Consider the following 26,068-nt stretch of genomic DNA (forward strand, 5'->3'; position numbering starts at 1 on the left):
CCCAAATTCATTCTGTTTCTATAGAGATAACTATTACTGTCCCAGGCACCAATGTCTGTGAGTCACAATCTCTGTTCTTGGCTTACAGCTGTGAATGGATATGTTTTCGGAAGTCTCCCGGGACTCTCCATGTGTGCAGAGGACAGAGTCAGATGGTACCTTTTTGGTATGGGTAATGAAGTGGATGTGCATGCAGCCTTCTTCCACGGCCAGGTGTTGACTAATAAGAACTACCGAATTGATACAGTCAATCTCTTTCCTGCTACCCTCTTCGAAGCTTTCATGGTGGCCCAGAATCCTGGAGAATGGATGCTTAGCTGTCAGAATCTTAACCACCTGAAAGGTAAGGCATCTTTACCCAAAATGAGCTGTCAGCTGAAATAGCATCATGTCTCAGTTACACCACTAATGAGGTAATTATGGGGAATCAGGAATAATCTGAACCTTGAACTGGTAATGTAATTTCATTCCTATGACAGTATGCATCATAATGTAATAAAAGGGACTGAAAGACTAGAATTTTATAAAGTAATAAAATGTGAAATTGTACTAATTCGGGGAAAATAACAACTGGTTCTGATTGTGTACTCCTGTCCTAAAAGTTTAATTCCCTATATAACTTCTCAGCTTTGTAAAATACACATTATCGTAAATGCCAGAAGATTTGCATGTGGTGCTGAAAGATAGTTTTTTTTTCTTGGTTCTATCAAATATAACCAACTTTGTTCTTTGAAGTCCAGCTGTTCCTTGGTTTAACTAGCTAAATTCCTCCTCTATCTCTTCAATATAAGAACATTCTTAGTTCTTAAAAAAATACTAGTTTGTAATATTGATCTACTGAAGAAATTAAATTTAACCTGGGTCTTTTGGTATGTTAACTCTGACCTTCAGACATAACCTCACCTATTAAATATGACCTTGGCCTCAGAAGACCCAACACACTGGGAACATAACCATTTTGATATTGTCTGAGAACAATAATCATATATGCTCGTTCTATTCCTCCTCCTCCACTCCACCTTGGCCCTTAAAATATGAAGTGAGGCCAAACCTCTCTTCATTAATTATCTATTAATGTGTCCCAAATTTCCCACCAAAAGACCTCCCAAGTGAAACCACAAAGATTAGTACCACATTTTTAATAATACTAGTGTTTAATATCTCTTTTCTGTGCCATATAGAGAAGTTTTACTGCTTGAATTTTCCACCAGTAATTTAGTTACTGCAGTTTACTCTAATTTTTAGTGTTGTTTCTAGCTGTCCATTTCTTCAATTCCCTTCTGTTATTTCACTGGCAGTATTTACAAGGCAATAGGAGGGAAAAACCACTGGCTCCATTAACCAATGTCTCCTTCCATGTGGCTTTCAGCTGGTCTCCAGGCCTTTTTCCAGGTCCAAGACTGTAACAAGCCTTCATCAGAGGACAATATTCGTGGGAAACATGTTAGACATTACTACATCGCTGCTGAGGAAATTGTCTGGAACTATGCACCTTCTGGAATAGACATCTTCACCAAAGAAAACTTAACAGCCCCTGGAAGGTAATTCAGGAAAAAGACTATTATTTCAAAATAGGACTCGAAAGAAAGAAAGAAAGTAGAAAGAAAGAGAGAAAGAAAGAAAGAGAGAGAGAGAGAAAGAGAAAGAAAGATCCACAAAAGATGGAATCAGGAATTAACATTATAACTGGTACCTGAAACTGAGTAACTACACTGCTAAATATTTATTGAAGTGTTTGGTATGAGTCTCCCTTTAGAAATATGACTTTTGAGTTCATGAAAGAAAATGATTTTAAAAATTATCAGATACTTAACAAATTCCTTAGAAAATACCAAGTATAATGAGGCTGATCAATGCATTAGCTTTCCTTTCATGAAAATACAGCACTATACTTTCGCTAATTGAAGTCAAATAAAAATTAGTTAATTAATTGGCTAATTAATTAATTTTTTTAAATAAGAGAAAATACAGCATTGTGCAATCCGGCAGTATTAAGTACGTTCACAAAATTGTACCATCATCCACACTATCCATTTCTAGAACTTTGCCATCATTCTAAATAGAAAGATGGCATCCATTAAATAGTAGCTTTCTAATCCCTGATAACTTCTACTTCCTATCTCTATGAATTTGCCTATTCTGGGCACTTAATACCAGTGGGATGATGGGAGTATTTGTCCTTTTTTGTCTGGCTTATTTCACTTAGCAAAATGTTTTCATGGTTCATCCATGTCGTAGCATTTGTTCTTCATCAAGGCTCAGTAATATTCCATTTTACACATGTATCACATTTTATTTATCCATCTGTCTGTTGATGAAAATTTGGGTTGTTTCCATTTTTGGCTATTGTGAATAATGCAACTATGAACATGGAAGGATGAGCATATTGTTTACATCTCTGCTTTCAATTCTTTTGTGTACATCCCAGGAATGGAATTGCTCAATCATGTGACAATTGCATTTTTAATTTTTTGAGGAACAGCCATATTGTTTTCTACAGTGGCTGTACCAGTTTACATTTCCCCCAGTAATGTACAAGAGCTCCAATTTCTCCACTTCCTTGCCAATATTTATTTCACATTTTTTTATAATAGGCATCTTATTGGTTGTGAAGTTGTATCTTATTATGGTTTTGACTTGTATTTTACTGATGATTAGTGAAGTTGAACATCTTTTCATGTTCTTGTTGATGATTCAGAGAAACATCTCTTCAAGTCCTCAAGTCCCATTGTTGAATTGGGTCGTTTGTTTTTGTTCTTGTTGGTAGTGGTTGTTAAAGCCTATGACTTCCTTACATATTTTGGATATTAACCTCTTACCAGATATATGGTTTGCAAATATTTTCTCCCGTTCTATAGGTTTTCTTTTCACTCTCATGACAGTATCCTTAGATTCACAGAAACTACTGTCCATTTCTAATAACTTCCACAGCCTCCCAGCTGTTCTTCCCTGCTTAGACTTCTTTCCTACTATCCATTCTCTATAAAGCACCTAAAGTAAGCTTTCCAAAACGTTGATGAGATTATGTCACACCCCTGCTTCAAGTCCCTGCTCAAACATCACCTCCTAAGGGGAGCTTTATTTGCCCCCAAGCTCCTTGGAAATGTTAAGTAGCTTACTCAATGACACATGCCATGTCCATGGCCAGGCCTGCCTCCACCCAGGTCTGTGATTCCTGAAGCAGATGTTTAGGTCCCAGTCTACACTGACATCCAGATGCAATGACTCCAAAGCTGCATCTTGTAAATTGTAGATTTGCATTTAAAATTGTTTAAAAGACACCCCACTTGGATGAGGTCCCTTCAAATCAGTATGTCCAATCTGAACCTATTGTCTTCCCCGTATGTCTGAGCTTCCTCCTCTGTGTGAATAGTATCAATCACTGTGCATCCCTCAGTCAAGCCTGAAACCTGAGCACCATCCCTGACTCCCCACGTTACCACTCCCTCCTTCTCTCTTCATTATGTACTGCCTTGGTGTATCCTAAATGTCTCCAACAGTTGTCTACTTTTCCCCGACCTGAGGGATCCTCTTAAAATACTACTCCTGAATGCTCACATCTTTCAGAGCTTTCCCACTGCTCTGGGATGGAGTACTGAAACTTTAACTGGGTCCTGCTACCCACTCCTTATCTCTCCAAGTTTCACTTTCTCTCTTCTGCCTCTTTCTCTCTCTTTTGCCCTGCCCCGTTCACCATGCTCCGGTCATATTTCATAAAACATGCCGCATTCACTCTTTCCTCTGAACCTTCCACAGTGTGTTGCTTCTTTGTAAACACCCACCCCATTCTCCCCACCACATATATTTCATCTTTCTAACTTGACTCTCTGTCTTCTAGATCATTTTGAAAAATCACTTTCTTTGGAAAGTTTTTGGGGCCTTTTCCCAACGCTTCCCTTAAGCCCAGGAGAATGTTCCATAACACCCTGTGCTTATTGCTTGTTATTATGTTGATCAGTTCATAGTCTGTCTTCTCTGATCAGTATAAAGTCCCTGTGGACAGGGCTGGGTCCAGCTTGCTTCTGGTTATACCATCAGCACATAACAAGTTTCCTGGTAAAAAGCAGGTGCCCAATACATTCATCAAATGGGAGAAGAGAGGAATGGGTTGACTCTGGCAAGTCAGATGCCTTTCTGAAATTTAATTTCTTCATTTATAAGATGAAGGGGAGAATAATACCAACTTTGTTGCCATATTGTGTGAGTGTCAGATAATAAATGAAAGCTCCTAAGTACCTGGCTTGTGCTAATATGCAATGAACAGTAGATCCTGAATTTTAAACATTTTGTAACTTGTTTTAAAGATTCCATTATAGAACAATTAATGACTATTAGGGGTTGATGTGGGTCATCCTAAAATTTTCCACTTCACTTGAAAAAAAGGAAAACTCTACACCATGATACCCCACCCATTAATTGAACAGCCTTCTACGAGGTGCCTAGTACCAGCTGCTTCTGTCTGAATATTTAGCAAATCATAAATAAGCCTTGCCTCTGAGCACTGGTCATAATTTTGCTTTGCAATTTCTCCTATGTGAATGCCTGCTGTTTGTTCTGCTCTCAACTCCAGTGTTAAACCCTTTTTCTTTTGGCAGTGCTTCAGAGGTATTTTTTGAACAGGGCACTACAAGAATTGGAGGATCTTATAAAAAGCTGGTTTATCGTGAGTACACAGATGCCTCCTTCACAAATCGAAAGAGGAGAGGCCCTGAAGAGGAACATCTTGGCATCCTGGGTGAGTCCATGCAGAATATCTGTGACTGTTGGACTCTTGTCCTGGACTACCTACCCAGTCTCAGAAAGAACAGAAACTTCAGGACCCACAGTATGATTTCTACATATAAACTAAGGATGTGGAGGGTCATTCAATAATTAAAGGATAGCAGCTAATTACTTTTCCAATGTAAATTACCAATAGTAAATCTTCATCATTAAAAGCTCTGCTGACTTCAAATGATGATTTTTTGTTTCCTTCAAGAGGTAAGGAGAGTGGCACCTGGGTGGCTCAGTTATTAGCCTTCAGCTCAGGTCATGATCCCAGGGTCATGGGATCAAGTCCCGCTTTGGGCTCTCTGCTCAGTGGGGTGTCTGCTTCTCCCTTTCCTCCCCGCTCATGCTCTCTGTTGCCATTCTTCTCTCAAATAAGTATATAAAGATTTTTTAAAAAGGGCAAGGAGAAATGTGTGTTTATGACTTGGTTTAAATTAACAACAACAAAAATAAAATAAATTGACAACAAAGCCATTAGCCTCTATTCTTAACTGAAAGTACATTCCTCTAGAATTAAAGTCCAGGCTACTAATGAAAAAGGCAGAGTCTGTCTTAGAACCTTGGGCACAACCCAGAGACCTGTTCTTGCTCAAACCTTCAGGCAGAATATAGTGGGTGAGCACACAGAGTCTGAATTCAGACTGTCCTCATGCCTCGCCTATGGGCTATGTGACCTCTGAAAGTACTGTTTACTCTGCCTGTTCTCTTTGTGTAAAATGGGAACAATAATAACAATAATAGTCCTGGGCCACCTTTGTGGTTCAGGCAGTTAAGCGTCTGACTCTTGGTTTCAGCTCAGGTCATGATCTCAGGGTCCTGGGATTGAGCCCCGCATCCACCTCTGCACTCAGCGGGGAATCGGCTTCTCTTTCTCTCTCTGCTCCCCGGCAGGCATTCGCAGTCTATCTCTCAAATAAATAAATAAATCTTTAAAAAATTAACAATAACAGTTCTTATCTCATAAAGATGCTGTAAGGATTAAATGAGAAGCACATGAGAAGCTCTCAATAAATACTATTTTATGTATTGCATAAAATATCTACTATATATGTTTTTATTCTATATTTGGTAACAATATTAATTTTGGTGAAAGAAAATCCATAAAAATGTTACTCTTCACATCCAAGACAATTTAACTTACCCTATTTGGGTGGTCAAGGTTTAACTAGCAGTCCCCCTGACTCTTAGGACAAATATCACACATCTGGCCAGCAGAAGGCTAGGATGAGGAATATAGACTTCTAATAATTTCTTGTCGATGTATAAAGCTGGTGAACCAACTTGGATGAAAATGATAACAAATTTCCTTAACCTGAAGATAAATCAGAAAGCCCTTATTCTTTCTAGCCTCACCATGTCAAGTTGATAACAGACTTTAAAACAAAAAACAAAAACAAAAACAAAACAAAACCAAAAAAAAGCAGGTGTTCCATTTGCCAGAAACAAGATGTTGCTGCCAGCAGTTTCTGCCAGAGGACAAGCCAAAATAAACAACTGTCTTACGTATTCTGTTTGTTATACGCCAAGGAAGACTAATAATGCTCTCTTTGTCCCTACCTAGGTCCTGTCATTTGGGCAGAGGTGGACGATACCATCAGAGTCACTTTCCATAACAAAGGAGCATATCCCCTCAGTATTGAGCCAGTTGGGGTGAGGGTCAGCAAGAACAACGAAGGCACATACTATACCTCACTTCACAACTCCCTGAGTGAAAGTGAGTACAACATTCTGTAACCCAACTACATTTAACAACCTACTGTGCTGGTCGGCCAGGGAAAACTGCCCAGCAAAAACTGTAGGCAGAAACTTCCAAGGAAGCCGCTCATATATCATTCTTAGGCATCGTGCCAGGAAGCAAGTTAACCTCTTCTTCCATTTCCAACTGGCATATGGAATTTTGTCCTGCCTTAATTGGATGATTTTTGACAATGCTGGTAGGAACTTATTGAGATTATATCAATTATACATTTCTGGGGTACTGTTTGGGTGAATTTTAGATTTGAAAAATGTTCTTAAAATTGTAAGATTAGATGCTCATTAGAATATTTGAAAAATAGAAAAAGTACAGCCAAAAATATTATCTATAGTTCTATGGATAACCACTATGATATTCTTATATAACCCCCCAGTCTTTCATCTGTGTACATATAATATATATTTGAATGTAGTTGAAATCATAGTATATAAATACTTGTCATTGTATTTTTATACTGTTTGTTTCCTTAGCATTATAAGCATTTTAATATAACTTTAATAATACAAATATTCCATTTTATGCATGCATTTGGATATTTCTATATATCAGGCTGACAAATGAAGACAAGTGCTTTTGCCACCTCTTACAGTGTGACTGTGGGCAAGTTATTCAGTCCTTCTGACCTCAGTTTCCCCAAGTGTAAAATCAGGATATTTGAACATGATCATCTGCAGTTACCTTTCAGTTCTGAAGTTATTTTTAATTCAGTTTTGTTCAATAGAACATGTATGGATTATACCCTCTTTTCAGGTGTTGTTCTAGCAAAGGAAATATAGAGACACTGCTTCCTTCAGGGCACATTCCTTCAGGTACATTCTGTTTGTGGGGGAAATACACATAACCTAGCATGAAAGGTACTGGGGACATCATCAGGGGCTTTGAGAGCAGCCCTGTCTTAGTCCGTTCAGGCTGCTGTAACTAAATTCCACAGACTGGGTGGCTTATAAACAACAAGACTTCATTTCTCACAGTTCTGCAAACAGGAAGTCCAAGATCAGGGGGCCAGCGTGGTTGGATAAGGACCTTTTTCTGGGTCTTACACTTCTTGCTGTGTTCCCATGTGGTAACAGGGGCTAGGGAGTTCTGTGGGATCTCTCTTTAAGGGCACTAATCCAATTTAGGGGGTGCTCTAGTCTCATGGTTTAATCATCCACCAAAGTCCCCACCTTCTAGGACTACCTCATTGGGCATTAAGATTCCAATATGTGAATTCTAGGAGGACATAAACATTCAGACCATAGCAGGCACCAGTCACAGACCGGTTAAGAGGAGGCTTCCTGAAGGAAATCACACCCATCCGTGACCTGACACAGGAACACAAGTGGGACACCATTCAAGTAGGATTTCATTCTAATTTGTAATAAGGAACTGAGAAGTGGGTTGTCTTGGACTAAACCTGGTCTACTTGGTAGCTCAAATGACCACATTAGAAAGCATACTTAACCTCTCCAATGTGATGTTTCTCACAGGTGTGCCTCCTCCTCCAGCTTCACATGTAGCACCCAAACAAACATTCACCTACGAATGGACTGTCCCCAAAGAAGTGGGACCCACTTACAAAGATCCCATCTGCCTATCTAAGATGTATTACTCTGCTGTGGATCCCACCAAAGATATATTCACTGGGCTTATCGGGCCAATGAAAATATGTAGGAAAGGAAGTTTACATGCAAACGGGAGACTGGTGAGTCCAATGAGGGAAAATTTAAAGGACTTCCCAACCCCTTTGAATTATCATTATTATAAGAAAAATTGTGGGTTTTGAGACAGTGAGGATTTAATACATAATATTTATTACAAATTTTTCTCCAGCTCATAAGAGCTCTCCTATGCATAAATTCTCCGGCTAACATGATTATTTCAAGATGAGTTGGAAACAGACTTTTCTTAGAATCGAGGCTCTTTTATGATACTTTTAGACTTCAACACACAAATAAAAAATGATAATTGGTCACTCAGCATTCACTGAGGAAAGTACTGCTTAAAGCATTTTTAAAAAGGAGGAAATGACCATTTGACCAGGAAAGAGAAATACCTAACTCCATCATGTTTTTATCTCTAAGTATTATAATATGAACCTATAAAAGATAAGGACTCTTTAAAAAATAGCCCTCAATATAATGATCATAACTTAGAATCATCATAATAATGTTAGTATCATCAATTTTTAATCAAATTTTTTCATCACATTTCTAATCAGTGTTCCCGTTTTTCCAGCTGCCTCTTAATTGTTTCAAGTTTGTTTTTTGAATCAGTATGCAAATAGTGACACACATTGTAATCAGTTGTTGTGTTTCTCAAGGTTTCTCAAGGTTGTATTTTTTTCCTGTCACAAGGGTCATTTATCTTATGGAAGTTTCCCTTGCCTGGATTCACTGCTCATACTCCTATGGTGTCATTCAGCATGTTTTTTTCTCTTTCCCTCAATTTCTTATAAATCAGTGGCTAGATCTACAGATTTGATCAAATACAGGTTAGATTTTTTTTCCCTCAGTACTGCCTCATGTGTTCTACTGGGTACTTCCATCAGCTGGGAATGTTGTCGGCCTCTGAGAACCATTTCTTAGATTCATAAACTAATCAGGGATTGTACAATAGTAACATCCTGATCCCATCATTCTTTATTTATTAGCCAGTATGTTTCCATAAACAGAAACTTCCCTTCATGGATTGTTTGGTTAGCCTGAGGTACATGTTCTATAAGAAAGGAGTGACAAATGCTTGATTCTTTCCCTTTATTTACAAGTTTTCAAAGTAATAGTTCTCCTCTAACATACTTCAAAGATTCTTAATAATTTTTTCTTGTTAAGTGCTATTGTGAACTCATGGATTTAAGAATATATGGTATGTTTAAAATCACTGATATTATCACTATAGATGCCCCCCAAATTCTATTTCTTGCCACGGAGGAGATTTGTTCTGGTTGATTCCTTCATTTTCAGATGAACTTAGTAGTCCTTGAAGCTTCCTTGATTTTTAGTATAAAAAGCTATTTTAGGTTCATATTATACACTTTCTGAGTCAGACCTAGAATCAAAAAGCCCTAGTTCTTTTCAGTAAGAAATTATATTCAGAACCACAATCTGGGCACTATTGACTTAATCATTGTTCCTAGCCCTTTTCTATGGGCAGAACTAGAAAACGTACTTTTTTAAGAGAAAATTTATCATGAGTTCATACTGATACTTTCTATTCAAATTCAGGTCTAAGGATTCTTATTGTTTTTTACCTAACTTTATTTATCTTACATCAGTACTCCCTTCAGCTCCACTGAAAAATCTTAGTTCTCAATGATACCAACATAAACATTTACTCAATTCATTCCACACTATGCATACAATAGCCTCAGAATCATAATTAAAATACTACAGCCAGAATATAATTACTGAAAACAATTTAAGATTTGTTTGCTGCCCTTTTGGTCCTTAGAGTAGATCCCACTGGGGATGTTCTGTCAAATTACAAAGTTAAAGTCATTTGGAATAGTTCCTCGCTGTGTAGTTTTGCTATCCACCAGATACACAGGTTTATTGAATTTTACTTCTGTTTCTTTTAGGGATTGCCTTTAAAATTGTAATATTATTTATAATAATGTAAAATATTTCCTGGTTCCACATCAAATCTACAAAAAGAGACATATTCAAAGAAGTCTAGCTCCTATCCTTTCTCCCCTCTTATTTATTCTCTTATTATAAGCACCTTTTATTTTTAGCTTTAGAGTTTTTTATTTTTTCACTATTATTTTTGTCAACTTAACTTTTCAGCGCACTTTAAGGTTAACAGCAAAATTAAGAAGAAAATGCAGATTTCCCATATATCCCCTACCCACTCCCCCACCCGCCCCCATACACACAGCCTCCCTCAGGATCAACATTTCCAACAGAGGGCACCTGTGTTACAATTGATGAACCTACACTGACACATTGTTATCATCCAAAGTCCATAGTTTACTTTAGAATTCACTCTCCGTGTTTACATCCTGTGGGTGTAGACAAATGTATAATGGAAATGTCCACCATTATGGAATCATATAGAATATTTTCACTGCCGTAAAAATCCTTTTCCACCTATTTATCTCTTATTACCAATCCCCAACCCCTGGTAACCACTGGTCTTTTTAATAATTTATAGTTTTGCCTTTTTCCAGAATGCTGTAGTTAGAATCATACAGTATATAGCCTTTTCAGACTGGCCTCTTTCACTTGGTAATACACATTTAAGTTTCTTCCAAGTCTTTTCATGGCTCAGTAGTTCATTCCTTTTTAGTGCTGAATCATGTTCCATTGCCTGAATGTACCAGATTTTTTATCCATTCACCTGCTGAAGACCATCCCGGTTACTTCCAAGTTTTGGCAATTGTGCATACAGCTGCCATAAATATCCATGTGCAGGTTTTTGTGTAGACATAAGTTTTCAGCCACTTTGGGTAAATACCAAGGAGTCCAGTTGCTGGACTGTATGGTAAAAATGCATTTCGTTTTGTAAGAATACCAAACTGTCTTCCAAAAATGGCTATACCATTTTGCATTCCCACTAGACATGAACAGGAGTTCCTGTTGTGCCACATCTTTGCCAGTATCTGGTGTGGTCAGTGTTCCAAATTTTGGTCATTCCGATAGGTGTGTAGTGGTAACTCGTTTTTGTTTTAATGTTTGTTTCTCTAATGATATAGGAAGTAGAACATTTTTTCAAATGCTTGTTTTCCATCTGTTTATCTTCTTTGGTAAGGTATCTGTTAAGGTCTTTGCCTATTGGTTAATAGTGTTGTTTGTTTTCTTAATATTAAGTTTTAAAACTTCTTTGATATCTTGGATAATTGTTCTTTATCAGATGTGTCTTTTGCAAATATTCTCTCCCAGTCTGTAGATTGTCTTCTCACTTATCTGGACATTATCTTATATAGAGCATAAACCGTGATTTTGATGAAGTCCACCTGATCTATTATTTATTTCATAGTTTGTGCCTTTAGGTATTATATCTCAAAAGTTCTAGCCAAGGTCATCTGGATTTTTCTTATGTTGTCTTTTAGGAGCCTTATTTATTTTACATTTAGGTCTGTAATCCATTTTGAGTTAATTTTTGTAAAGAGTGTAAGATCTGTGTCTAGATTCTTCTTTTTTTTTCCCGCTTGTAAAAGAGCAGTTGTTACATCACCATTTGTTGAAAAGACTATCTTTGTTCCTATGTATTGCCTTCGCTCCTTTGTCAGAGATCAGTTAACTAAATTTATGTGAGTCTACTTCTGGTCTCTCAATTCTTCCCATTGATGTTTTGGTCTATTCTTTCACCAGTAGCATAGTGTCTTGATTGCTGCAGTGTTATAGTAAGTTCTGAAGTTGGGAAATGTCCAGTCTTCTGAGATTGTTTTTCTTCAGTATTATGTTGGTTATTCTGGGCCTTTTGCCTCTGTACAAACTTCAAAGTCACTTTGTTGATATACACAAATAATTTTCTGGTATTTTTATTGGGACTGCATTGAATCTATAGATTGAATTGGGAAGAACTGACAGCTTGGCAGTATTGAGTCTTCCTATCCATGAACATGGAATTTCTACTTAGGGTAAGGTAATAGTAAACAGAAATTCTAGTTTAGATAAGGTGAATATAATATTTGAGGTGAGATCTAAATTTCAAGAAGGAAGTCTTGCAAAGATCTCAGGGAAAGTGAAGGGAATAGCTAGTCCCAAATGTATAATTTTATTTAAAAATTTTTATTTAAAACATTTTTATTTAAAAATTTGCTATGTATCTTTTTTCCTTTGATCTGTAAGCATGATGAAATACATTAAGGATTTCCTAATGTTGAACCAGTCTTGCCCTTCTCAGGAAAAACATTATTTGAACACTGTGAGTTTTTTTGTTTGTTTGCAAATTTTCATTTAAGCTCTAGTTAGTTATCATACGGGCAATACTAGTTTCAGGAATAGAATTCAGTGGTTTGTCACTTATAACAACACTCAGTGTTCATCGTAACAAGTGCCCTCCTTAATACCCATCATCCTTCTAGTTCATCCCCTGCCCACCTCCCTCCAGCAACTCTCAGTTTGCTCTATAGAGTCTCTTATGGTTTCTTTCCCTCTCTATTTAGCTCCTCCCATATGTTCATATGTTTTGTTTCTTAAATTCCACATGTGAGGAAGTCATATGGCATTTGTATTTCTCTGACTGACTTATTTCACTTAGCAAAATACCCTCTAGTTCCACCCACATCATTGCAAATGGCAAGATTTCATTCTTTTAATGGCTGAGTATTAGACACACACACACACACACACACATATGTAGGTATATATACGTATACATATATATATATACCACCTCTTCTTCATCCATCCATCTGTTGATGGACATGTGAGCTCTTTCCATAGTTTGGCTATCATTAATAGTGCTGCTATAAACACTGGGATGCATGTACCCCTTTGGATCTGTATTTTTATATCCTTTGGGTAAACATCTAGTAGTTCAATTGCTGGATAGAATAGTAGTTCTATTTTTAGCTTTTTGAGGAACCTCCATACTGTTTTCCAGAGTGACTGCTCCAGTTTGTATTACCACCAGCAGTGTAAGAGGGTTCCCCTTTCTCTGCATCCTTGTCAACACCTGTTGTTTCTTGTGTTGTTGATTTTAGCCATACTGACAGTTGTGAGGTGGGATCTCATTGTGGTTTGGTTTGTATTTCCCTGGTGATGAATGATGTTGAGGGTCTTTTCAAGTGTCTCTTAGCCATCTCTATGTCTTCTTTGGAAAAATGTCTGTTCATGTCTTTTGCCCATTTCTTAACTGGATTATTTGTTTTTTGGGTGTTGAGTTTCATAAGTTCATTATAGATTTATCAGATATGTCATTTGCAAATATCTTTTCCCATTCTTTAGGTTACTGTTTTGTTGATTGTTTCCTTCTCTGTGCAGAAACTTTTTATCTTGATGAAGTCCCAATAGTTCATGTTTGCTTTTGTTTCCCTTGCTTTTAGAGACATGTCTTTCTTGTAAAAAGTTTCTGTGGCCAATGTCAGAGGGGTTGTTGTCTATATTCTCCTCTAAGATTTTGATGGTTTCCTGTCTCACATTTAGGTCTTTCATCCATTTTTGAATTTATTTTTTTTGTGTATGGTGTAAGAAAGTGGCCAAGTTTCATTCTTCCACATGTTTCTCTCCAGTTTTCCCAACACCATTTGTTGAAGGGACTGTCTTTTATCCACTGGATATTCTCTCCTGCTTTGTTGAAGATTACTTGACTGTATAGTTGTGGATACATTTCTGGGTTTTCTATTCTGTTATATTGATCCATGTGTCTGGGGTGTTTTTTGTTTGTTTGTTTTTTGCCAGTACAATACTGTCTTAAGGATTACAGCTTTGTAATAATAGCTTTAAGTCTGGAATTGTGATGCCTCCAGCTTTGTTTTTCTTGATCAGGGTTGCTTTGGCTATTTGGGGTATTTTGTGGTTCCATACAGATTTTAGGGTTGTTTGTTCTAGATCTGTGAAAAATGCTGGTGGTATGAGCACTGTGGCTTTTTAATTTTTTTCCAATATATTTCTGTGTAGAATTTGATAGTGTTTTATTTAGAATTTCTCATTTAAACTGTAAGCAATATTATTTTAGATTTTGTGTGTGCTTTTTTAGATATTAAATCATGGTTTTACTATCTTCATCAAACAAATTGAGAAGATTTATAATTCCCAATTAAGTAAATTGGGAAGATTTGAATACTTTGGAACTGTTTAAATAGATAGGAATCATCTGCTCCTTGGAGATTTGAAAGAGATATCTGTAAAATTATTTTAACTGTGTGACTTAAAAAGAAGTAGTTAGGGTTTCTTTCTTTCTGTCTGTCTATCATAATATGTTTTAATCACATTTTCATTTCACCTATGGATATTGGTCTATTCAGGTACCTTCCTCTAAGTCAGCTTATCACACTTATTGTACATAATGATATTTTGTTCCTTCCCCATACATGTGGTTATATCCTTTTCTCTGTTTTATTGTGGTATATTTGGGTTATCTCTTATTTTTTTTTTAATTAGACTTGCCAGAGATTTGGGTATTTCATCGGTCTTTTCAAATAATACATTTTTAGGTTTAGCCATTTAAATTTGTGCTCTAATTTATTAAACAGTTTCTCTTTTGCCTGTATTAATTCTTTTCTCCTTTTTTCATTTCACTTTTCTAAAATTTTCAGATACTTACAAACATTTATTTTTATTTGGTTTTACTTTAAATAAAAAGTATTTCAGGGGTGCCTGGGTGGCTCAACTGGCTAAGCATCCAACTATTGATTTTAGCTCAGATCATGATATCAGGGTCATGAGATCGAGCCCTGTGTCAGACTCCACACTGGGAGAGCAGCCTGCTTAAGATTCTCTCTCTGTGGGGAACCTGGGTGGCTCAGTAATTAAGCATCTTCCTTTGGCTCCAGTCATGATCCCAGGGTCCTGGGATTAAGCCCCCATCGGGCTCCCTACTCAGTGGGAAGTCTGTTTCTCCCTCTTCCACTCCCCCTGCTTGTATTTCCTCTTTCACTCTCTCTCTCTCTGTCTCTCTCTTTCTGTCAAATAAATAAATAAATAATATGTTTTTTAAAAAAGATTTTCTCTCTCTCCTACTGCCCCTCCCTTTCCCACCCTGTACACACATGTGTGTTGTGCTCTCTTTCTAAAAAAATTTTAAAAATAAAAGTATTTCAGACTCTCAGTTTATATGTTTAGTATATCCCATGCATTATGCCTTGTTGTCATGGATATTGCTTACTAAATATTTAGTAATTCATGTTTGCTTCCTCTCTAAGAGTTACTAGGATCAAATATGATCAATTTAATTTTATTAACTTTTTTCCTTTATTAGTACTTTTTAGTTTTGTTGCATTATTATTGGAAAATATGGCCTATACACATTTCACTGAAGTTTTCTCTATAGATCAGAATACAAGTGAATGTAGCAGTCCTCTATTACAATCCCTACACATGTGAGAATGTATTTTTGTTGTTCTTTGCTAGGTATAGAATTTTTCTTTTTCCCCTCAAAAATGTAAATGCTACTCCATCTTCTTCTGACATTTATTGTACTAGAGAAGTTCAGTGTTTGTGATAACATTTTTTAAATGACTTATTGTAGAAATTTGTTTATGTCTGAAATTCAGAAATTTTGCCAGACTATTTTTTTTAAATTTATTTATTTTGACAGAGAGAGATCACAAGTAGAGAGAAAGGCAGGCAGAGAGAGAGGGGGGGGAAGCAGGCTCCCCGCTGAGCAGGGAGCCCGATGCGGGGCTTGATCCCAGGACTCTGGGATCATGACCTGAGCCGAAGGCAGAGGCTTTAACCCACTGAGCCACCCAGGCATCCCGCCAGACTATTTTTAAGCATAGATTTCTATGACTACTTTTGCCTTGTTTTCAGTGAAGCTTTTGAATCTGAATTTTCTGTTTCTGGTAGTAATCATTTCCACTATTATTTATTATCATTGCTTTTCCCCCTTTTATAATATCTCTCTTTCTTAAATCGTTACTATGTATGTATTTTTCATCTTTCAATCTTTTCTTCTGATTTATGGGAGCTTTCTTAAAATTATACCCATCATAGGGGCACCAGGGTGGTGCAGTCAGTTAGTTGTCAGATTCTTGGTTTCAGCTCAGGTCATAATCTCAGGGTCATGGGATCGGGTCCTACATCAGGCTTCATGTTCAGCACAGAGTCTGCTTAAGACTTTCTCTCCCTCTACCTCTCCCTCAACTCTCTCTGTCTTTCAAATAAATAAAAAATAAAAAAAAATTATCCCCATCAACGATTCAGTTTTCTATAAGATCTAATCTTCAGGTCTCTGCTTTAGTTGGTTTTTAAAAATTTGATAATCATATTTTTCATCTGAAAAAAATTATCTCAGAAAAAAGATGTGCAATAATCTCTAAAATTTTCTTTGAGGAAGTATCTAGTTTTCAGGTGCTCATATGTTTTGATTTCTTAGACTGATTGCCTTCTTCTGAACTACTGACATATTCCATAGACCAGATAGCATTTCTGCTCATTTATGTTTCACGAGGGACAGCGAGAGAGAAAGTGAGAATGTTTGTCAATGTGATTGAAGATTGTGTGAATTCCTGTTCCTTCTCAGTCAGAAGGCTTTTTTTTTTTTTTTTGACAGACTATTTCTTCACTTAAGAGGATTTCTCCCTCTATCTGCTTCCCCTGCTCTGCCTTACAGAAGTTCTTCAAATTTCATGAATGCAGATGACACTTTCCCCAATTTTTGGCACAGGCACCTTTTCCCCCTATTTTAGTCACTGTGTTTGGTGTGTTCAGTGGTATGGGCAGAGCTGGAAGGAAGGTGAGGAGAGGAGTCAGAAGGTGTAGGTGCAGAGAGAGACTTAGATCATGTTGAATCAAAAACCTACTACAAAGATAGGAATGAAAACTCTGGCAATCAGCTGGACTATTTCATGAGCCCCATCTACAAAGAGGAATGGAAACTTTTTATCCTTCCTTTGGTGAATTTGTGCCCAAATAGTACTGTGTGCTGTCTTTCTGCTTCACTTGTCCTATTTTCACATCATTATTCTTGTCTCAATTTACAGAAAAATGTAGACAAGGAGTTCTACCTGTTTCCCACAGTGTTTGATGAGAATGAAAGTTTACTCCTGGATGAGAATATTAGAATGTTTACAACCTCACCTCATCTAGTGAATAAGGAAGATGAAGATTTTCAGGAATCTAATAAGATGCACTGTGAGTATGCATCACCTGCCAATATTGAGTTATTACAGCACGGCCCATGTAACGCTTTTAATGAAACCAAAATGCTAATTACTTTGCCCATTGATTAATTTTCAACAAATGATTAAATACAGCTCTGAAGGTAATATTAATATTTAAGGTATCAGTCAATTATTTTTCATTTTGCTTAATCTAGAATAATAAAACATAAAATCTATCAATTAGATACCTGGTCCTTAAAATATAGTCCCTGGATCAGCAGCTTTAGCATGACCCAGGGACTTGTTAGAAATGCAAATTCTGGAGCCCCAACTCTTACCTACTGGATCAGAAACTTTATGGGTGAGGCCAGCAATCTCTATGTAACAAAACCTTCTACATCATTGTAATATGCCTAAATTTGAGAACTACTGGATTAGATGCTTTTCTCGTCTGTGGTTTAATAGCAACAGCCTCATTTTATTATTCAAAAGAAAGATGTGGCCTCTGTTGTCGACGAATTTTAATGAATCTCACCCTTGACTACAAATTAGAATTCCCCTGGGAGTTTTATTAGAACTGTTAAAACTATTTTTTAAGTGCTCAGGGTAACCTCCAGAAATTCTTATTTAATTGAAACCTAGCATCAGATTTTCTTTTTCGTTCCCAGAATAATTCTAGAGGTTTAGAGACAGTGAACTAATTGTTCAGAATGCCCACGCTGCTAATGGACTACATGTGAAAATCACCATAGTAAGAAGAAACAAATGTAAAGTTGTGTTAAAAACTCATGTTGCTTTTTTAATTGAATCAATACTGGTCACAATCATGATAATATTTCGAGTTTGCATTTTTACATTTTGGAGAGGTCAAGAGTATTACCTATTAGTAAGAGCAGTGAAAGAAAACTTCCTGCATTTACTCTGTTATTCAAGGTGAATCAGACAATTTTCCATCCAGAGCAACAAACACATTCCCAGTCTGCAGTGCCCAGGAATAGCTGTTATTATTCATTCATTTGGGTCCTCACAAATACAACTCTTGAGAGAACTAAGAAATGGTTAGCTGGGAAGAACATTGCAGAACTTCAAGAACCCTGCCTTCAGCTCTTTCTCTTCTAGCCAGGGATGTTCTGAGGGTGCTGGGTACAGCAAGAGGTTGCAGAGACACTCCTGATGCATAAAGTGTTGGGGCAGCATGAATGGGTCTTTCAAAAATTAAATCAAACCAACAAAGTTGGCTCTGGAAAATCTGAGAGGTTGTCACGTAGGAGGACATATGACAAATCACTTTCAAAATATTATTTCCCAACTTTTACAGCCATGAATGGATTCATGTATGGGAATCAGCCTGGTCTCAACATGTGCCAAGGAGATTCAGTCATGTGGTACTTATTCAGTGCTGGAAATGAGGCTGATGTACACGGGATTTACTTCACAGGAAACACGTATCTGTCAAAAGGAGAAAGAAGAGACACAGCAAACCTCTTCCCTCAAAAAAGTGTTACACTCCTCATGCAGCCTGATACTGAAGGTACATTTCTTTAAGGCCAAGACAAGTCTCTGCTAAATGGATTCATGTCATTTTGGCTTTAAAAGCTGGGTTGGATGATCAACTCATCCCTTCCCCAAGCTCCCAAGTGTGTGCCCTTCCCTCCCTTGAAGAGCATGTCTGGGCCACTGTTAGCTAAGCGTGTGCCAGATAGGTCCATTTCCTGCCTGCTGAAGGGAAGAGAGGAAGTAACAAGTGAAGAGCAGACTGTGGTTTTTTCCCATTTCAACGTAATAGAGTCCTCGGGATGTTCTCTTGTTAAATTATGTTCCTTTTAACGATAGCTGGCAAATCAGACTAAAAAGGGAATGACTTCTCTAACAGCTCTGCAGTTAGACTTTTGGTAATCTCTCTGAAGTCTTCATGTATTGTTGGCTTGTTGACTGTTTGTGTTGAGTGTCCCATGCTAGAATGATAGCCGTGCAACCTCAGAGATACCCGTGGCCTGGTTCTGAATGAGTAAGACAAACTGAAACAAGAAAGAAAGAACTTGAACTGAAATGTAAAACACACTAACTTGCTTCAGGCTTTATCTGGTTCATCATATACCACTACAACGTAAGACAAGTCCAGTGTCACCTCTTTCTTCATTAGACAAGTGTAAATACAACCGTCAACAAAAGATATAAAGTGCCTTTTCTTGTGAAGTGGAAATTCTAATGCAGGGAGGCAGACAAGAAGCAAGTATATTTTTATATATAAATATGGTTATAAACATTATCAAGAAAAATAAGGCAGAAAAAGGGGCTTGTGACTGATGGGGGAAGGTGGGTAACAATTCTTTGAGATGGTGACAATTAATGAGAAGCTTGAATAAAGTGAGGACATAAGCTATGTGGATATTTTGGGGAGGAGTATTCTGGGCAGAGGAAACAGCAAGGGCAGAGGCCCTGAGGCAGGCACACACTTGACCTGTTCTAAGAACAGCAAAGAAGCTTCTGTGACTGGAGCAGAGTTGAGTGGTAGCTCATGTGATCATCTAGGAAGAGGAAAGAGCAAGGGCAAAGGCCCTGAGGCAGGCACACACTTGACCTGTTCTAAGAACAGCAAAGAAGCCTCTGTGACTGGAATAGAGTTGAATGGTAGCTGAGGTGATCATCCGCCTGAGCCACGTGTTGATCCTGAGTGAGCTGAAGAGCCATAGAAGGTGCTGAGCAAAGGAGTGACACGCTTCCTTATTTACCATTCCAGGGACTTTTGATGTTGAATGCCTAACAACTGATCACTACACAGGAGGCATGAAGCAGAAATACACTGTGAACAAATGCAGGGGACAGTCTGATGACCCAAGCTTCTACCTGTCACACAGGACCTACTACATCGCGGCAGTGGAGGTGGAATGGGATTATTCCCCAAGCAGGGAATGGGAACGGGAGCTGCATCACTTACAAGAACAAAAGTAAATCTCCAGACTCGGATTCCCAGTATTTTTTTTAGTTTTCTCTTTCAGAGAATTAAGAATTATGCTAAATTTTAGAAACACGAACAGTTGCACTAAACCGTAACAACAGAACTATAGCAGAATGCCTCCCAGGAACATTTCCTCATTAATTTCTGTTCTGGCATTTTTCTCACAGGAAAATTTCCATCTCTCTCATTTGATTCTTTGTAGTCGCTCTTTCTTTCTTTTCTGTTGGATTGTCTTCTTAAGCTCACATGTCCTTATCTTGCTATTGATTGTCAAACTTAAACAAAAATCAATGCCTAAATTCAAACCTTAAATATTATTTCCTTATCAGCCGTTTGCTACTTTTCTTATTTTTCCTTCAGAGGGTTCCTTATCGGTTCAGTAATCTGTTCTTTTACATTCTTAAAACCATTATGTGTGAAGAATATTTTAAATTCTTGAGGGCGGTAGAGTAGACATGGTCTATGTCCTCTAAGAAGTCATAGGAAAATACACTCCAAAACCACCAACAACATGAACATTATAGAAATGTAAAAAATAACTTCATTGTGAATAAGTGTAAGTAAAGGATCATTATTGGAGCTTTGGAAACTGCACATTAAGCAGTATCACCAGACACTTCGTGAAGACTTTTCCAACCACTCTTCCCTCCATCATCTCACATATCATGCACTAAGCTTTCACGGATATGATTTGAGAGATCAGACATGTGCTCGGATCTGGGGTGCCCAACATCTCTGGTAACCTGTAGCTAAACAAATGTTAGTTGGCTAGTCTGAATGACTAATGGGGAGTATGTTTGCAGTATAAAGTAGTGAAAGGTAATTTCAAGTGACAGGAGTAAAATAGTCACAAGGCTGCAGGAGTTGGGGCATCAAGGTGACTCAGTTAGTTGAGCAGCCAACTATTGATTTTGATTCAGGTCATGATCTCAGCGTCCTGGGATCGAGCCCTACTTCAAGCTCTGTGCTCAGTGAGCAGTCTATTTGGGATTCTGTCTCTCCCTCTCCCTCTGTCCCTTTCCTTGCTTGCAATCTCCCACTGTCTCTCTTGCTAAAATAAATAAATAAAAATCTTTAAAAAGAAAAAGTCTACAGGGGCCATGAGGAGTCATTGCAAACTTAAGATAAAAGGATTGGTTGAAAACACTGGGCCATTTCAGCTCTTATAAGCCAGAAATACTGCAGGAACCAGAGATCTGGGCTCAGAATTTTAGGGCTATAAAGAAATTTTAAAGATCATCTCATCTCATACCTCATTTTGGGGGTGAGGAACCTGAGGGTCAACCAGGCAATGACTAACTGGAGGTCATTTTAGCTAGTGGAAGAGTCAGCACAGGTCTTGGATGGCTCTCCTCCCAGCAAGGAGCACTTTCTACCATGCCTATCTGTTTTCAAAGTCTTAATCTTTCTTGCTGGAATAGGAGAATGCTATTAAAAATTTGCATAATTACTTAAATGAAAACTGTGTTTTTAGTCAAAATTTTAAACTCGGTTTCCACTTTCATTAAGACAGTTACTAACCTTAGTGTGTGTGTATTGGTTTTTTTTTTTTTTTTGAAGTGTTTCAAATGCATTTTTAGATAAGGAGGAATTCTACATAGGCTCCAGATACAAGAAAGTTGTGTATCAGCAATACACCGACAGCACGTTCAGAGTTCCCATGGAGAGAAATGCTGAAGAAGAACATCTGGGAATTCTAGGTACTCTAATCATCTGGTGTGGGGTAGCTATGTGTCCAAGGGTTTAATTTCCCAGTTCATAGTTGAAGGTATTCAAATAAAAAGAAAAGTTCCGTAATAAAAATGAGAAGCCTGTATTTTCTAAAAATATTTCAAAAATATTGCTTATTTTTCTCAGAAACAATGTATTATCCTGCATGCTGGTGAAATTATATGTATCTGGTGTTCTTCAAAATGATGCCTGTGAATTTTGGTGAAATTCCTAGAAATTATTTTCTAATGAAAATCTTCACCAGATTCTGTTATTCCACCTCTCTTCCAGCTCCCAAATCATGTTATTAGTTTTTTTTTAGTTGCCATCTAGTAGTTAACTCCAAGAGAAAAAAATGTACACATAGACAAGGAAATAAATAAAGAAAAAATTGTTACCATACACAAGGCATTGGAAAGGTTGCTTTTGATTTTTCAGGAATCCTTTTAAGAGAGAATGTCTAAGAACTTGACCAACAGTTGTCTTGGGAATTTTCTGGAAAATCATCAAGTGCAGGGGACATCACTCCCAACCCCACCATATTTCCATACTAACAGGATACCGTGAGGAATGTTATCCTCAGCCCCTGAAATAAGACACCCAAGGGAGAATGGCATTGTTACTGGGTTGTGGAAATTCTTAGCAGCAGACTAGCTAAGATTGGCTACAGAAGGAGGTAGAAATGGGAGGGGTGGTGCCACCCACCCTTCCAAATGCTGTACTGCCACAAATTCACACTCAGGAAGGTCTGGAAGTCCAAATGCAGAGAAATGAGAGCAAATGCTGCCCAATGACTCTTGGTCAAGGTAGGGTCATAGCTGATTCAGCAGGATTAGGCCATCGCCCTACAAGGGACTTTCAGGCCAAAACATCCTGTAGGACTCTTGATGAGAAATGCACCCCCGGTTTCCATATGTGGAGGCAACCATTCCTAGTGTTTTTATTCTGAATCCTCTGAGACCAGGTGTAAATCCAAAAGTAATTTAGTATGAAGCAATTTGGCAATTTAGTATGACTCCTGCCTTCATGCTAAGGAAGTTACCTGATCTTTGCTTCTGTTACTGAGTTAGAACTTCTTATCTGATAGGTATATAAGCCACTCTTCTTTTTTGCTCTTGCCAGGTCCACAACTTCATGCAGATGTTGGAGACATAGTTAAAATTATCTTTAAAAACATGGCTACAAGGCCCTACTCAATACATGCCCATGGGGTGAAAACAGAGAGTTCTACAGTTACTCCAACTTTACCAGGTACTCATGGCGGGGGGTGGGAGGAGTGGGGGGGTGGCATTTTAATAGACTTTACAGGCGTCCCACAAATGACTGTTATCAGAGAGGTATTCCTTCCAAATGAGTGTCTTAAGGAAGTGAAGAAAGAGGTGGCTAAGACGGCATGCAGGGGGGCGCCTGGGTGGCTCAGTCGGTTGAGTGTGCCTTCAGCTCAGGTCTTGATCTCAGGGTCCTGGGATCGGTCCCCCTATCGGGTTCCCTGCTCAGTGGAGAGTCTGCTTCTCCCTCTCCCTCTGGCATCCCCGCCCCCCCAGCTTGTGCTCTCCCTCTTTCTCCCCCTCTCTGTCTCAAATAAATAAAATCTTTTAAAAATTTAAAAAAAAATTTTTAAAAAGAGGGCATGCAGGGGGGTGTATCTGTGTGTACGCCTCCATGCACATACAAGGAGAGGGAAAAGAAGGGAAGGGAGAAAGAGAGAGAGAGAGAACGAGAGAAGGATGCACAGAACTGTAAGGAAAACATCTGTGAGTACTGTATCTGCAAATACTCAAGGTGGAATGAGCAGAGATGATCTCTCCACACCCACACAGCATTTACTGCATACTCTGTGTGGTTGAATGCTTCCATGCCAGTAGCTGAAGGCAAGGTCCTAAGGGCAGAGACCACCCCATGGAATTTTAAATTCCCCAATTCTAGCCCAATATCTGGCATGTACTGGAAACACAATAACTTCAGTTAACACAGTGCAAAAGCTGGAAGAGTTTAAATACACATCCTTTAATTAAAAACTATATTTTTCTTCTTTCAGTTGTAAAGTTGGCTTCTAGGAAAGGGCTATTTCTTAGTAATTTAGCAGTTCCCAAATTTGGCAAGTGAGAAAAAAATGGGTGAGAAAAAATAAATTACACTATAAAGTAGGTCGTGTGAATTCAGGGGGTTAGAAATAAGAAGCCCTGCCCTTGTGACTCTCATATTCTTTCAAAAGAGATAAATATACATAGCATCAATGTATAAAAGGTGCTATGGAAAAGATTAAAGTGAATGAGAGAGAGAGGAAGTAACAACACTGTTTTAAGTACGGTGATCAGGTGGGCTTCTTTGAGGAGGCACCACTGGTGAAGACACCTAAATGGTAAGTTATGAGCTACAGGGAGTTACGGGGGGAAAGCATTCCAGGCCCTGAGATGGGAAGAGCAAGGAGGCTAGAGGCCAGAGCAGAGCAAACAGGGGACAGAATGTGAGATGAGATCCAGGGAGGCTAGGGGGCTGGATGCAGGAGGAGGAAAGGGAACCTTAGAGGCCATAGTCGGAACCTCAGATTTTATACTAGTAACCATGTGAGGGCTTGAGCTGGAGAGTGATGATCTGATGAATACTCTGTGGAGTCCTCTTCTGGCTGACATGTGGGTTAAGTGACTTCGGAGGACAAGGGCAGAATCAAGGATCAGTTAGAGTACTATTGCAATAATCTGAGTTTAAAAAAAAATGAGACTTGGACCAGGGTGGAAGCAGCTGAGGTGGTAAGTTATCATATTCTGGTTGTATTTTAAAGGTGGAACTAACAGCCCCTGCTGAAAAATGAAGCATTAGGGAGCATTAGGGAAGGAAAGTCAAGGACAGCGCCAGCCTTTTGGGAAGCCACCATGGGTGGCAGAGCAGGTTGGAGAATGGAGAAGAAAAGGAAACATTATTTTTTGGCTGATGAGATTTTAAGAGTGTAGATGAAAAGATGATAAGTTCAGGTGCTATATTCTCAGTGAAAGGTTTTGCTTAGAAAAAAGGTGATGATGTAGGGGTGGGTAAGATGGAGGACTTGAGGAAAAAAGAAAAAGTCTACTACATCTCTTGAGGCCATCCTTCCTGTCCTGTTTGATTCCCTAGAAAAGGCTGGCCAGACTCTGGCTAATGAAAGTCTGAAAGCATGAATATGTAACAGCCAGACTCTGGCTAATGAAAGTCTGAAAGCATGAATATGTAACAGTGAGGTCTACATAAAGGGAGTAGATGGTTAAGAGGCCAAATAGACAGAGCACACAAGTCAAGGTCTGGTGAGGAGCTGGATAGGAACCCCTGAGATAACTGGAAGTAGAGATCAGCCTGGAGAAGAGCCCAGAGCACAGGGAAGAAGGGCAAGGCCTTGGCAAGTTAGGAGGGTAGAGCAACTGGCTATCTTCGAAGTGTCAAGGTCTAGGGTGTGGTAGTGTCCCGTAAGTGACCGAGCTGTGTATGGTATGACAGAGTGGGACAAGTCAGTGACCCTAAGATCCCATGAGCTAATGGCTCTGCACCAGGAATTGTGGAATCACTTGGGATTAATGGTGAAAAAGGAGAAAAGGAAGGCCAAAGTGAAACCGAGGGAAGGACACACGGCATGCAGGTACAAACACAGAGAAGGCTTGGGGAAGGTGTTGCACTGGGGGAAATCACTTGATGGTTGACGAGTGTTTTACAGGAACAGACTTAAAGCTAAAAAAATATATGTTATAAAGTTCCTTCAAATTGTGATATTAGTATTGCCAGGTTCTGGCTTGGTGGTATTATATGTGTGTGTATGTGGCTAGTTAATCCCTGACTGACAAAGAAGATCTAAAAGTATATTTTAGAGTTTGTCTTAAGACTAAATTCCTAAAAGCAATTTAGAGCTCCACTACTTTTTAACACTAATTACCTTGACATTTCCAGTTTCTAGGTCACAGGTTATTAAGACTCAGTGTATATTTATATATCAAATATATACCAAATATAACCAGATACATTAACACTTGATCAATTCAGGTGAAATTCGCACTTACATATGGAAGATCCCAGAAAGATCTGGAGCTGGAATAAAGGATTCTGCTTGTATTCCGTGGGCTTACTATTCAACTGTGGATCAAGTTAAGGTAAACTTTAAATCATTTGTATTTTGTGAAAACCCCCAAATTAGACACACAGTTGAAGGAAGATGAGATCA

General features: G+C 38.3%; 1 protein-coding gene across 6 annotated transcripts in view; it reads left to right on the plus strand.

Moving 5' to 3' along the window:
- Window positions 1-26,068, plus strand: part of CP (ceruloplasmin) — a 56,962-nt gene that overhangs the window by 12,622 nt on the left and 18,272 nt on the right. For all 6 annotated transcript variants that reach the window (XR_009351085.1, XM_059163808.1, XM_059163809.1 and 3 more), the window contains exons 5-15: window positions 89-343; window positions 1,370-1,541; window positions 4,596-4,735; window positions 6,332-6,484; window positions 7,996-8,210; window positions 17,097-17,247; window positions 18,535-18,747; window positions 19,957-20,164; window positions 21,736-21,875; window positions 23,008-23,136; window positions 25,891-25,997. Coding sequence is in view for 5 of the 6 variants with exons in the window: in XM_059163808.1 (XP_059019791.1) it covers window positions 89-343; window positions 1,370-1,541; window positions 4,596-4,735; window positions 6,332-6,484; window positions 7,996-8,210; window positions 17,097-17,247; window positions 18,535-18,747; window positions 19,957-20,164; window positions 21,736-21,875; window positions 23,008-23,136; window positions 25,891-25,997 (1,883 nt within the window). In the remaining variant the exon portion in view is untranslated. The remainder of the gene's footprint in view (window positions 1-88; window positions 344-1,369; window positions 1,542-4,595; window positions 4,736-6,331; window positions 6,485-7,995; window positions 8,211-17,096; window positions 17,248-18,534; window positions 18,748-19,956; window positions 20,165-21,735; window positions 21,876-23,007; window positions 23,137-25,890; window positions 25,998-26,068) is intronic.

The sequence above is a fragment of the Mustela lutreola genome, chromosome 2 (genome assembly GCF_030435805.1).
Source record: "Mustela lutreola isolate mMusLut2 chromosome 2, mMusLut2.pri, whole genome shotgun sequence".
Taxonomy (NCBI): domain Eukaryota; kingdom Metazoa; phylum Chordata; class Mammalia; order Carnivora; family Mustelidae; genus Mustela; species Mustela lutreola.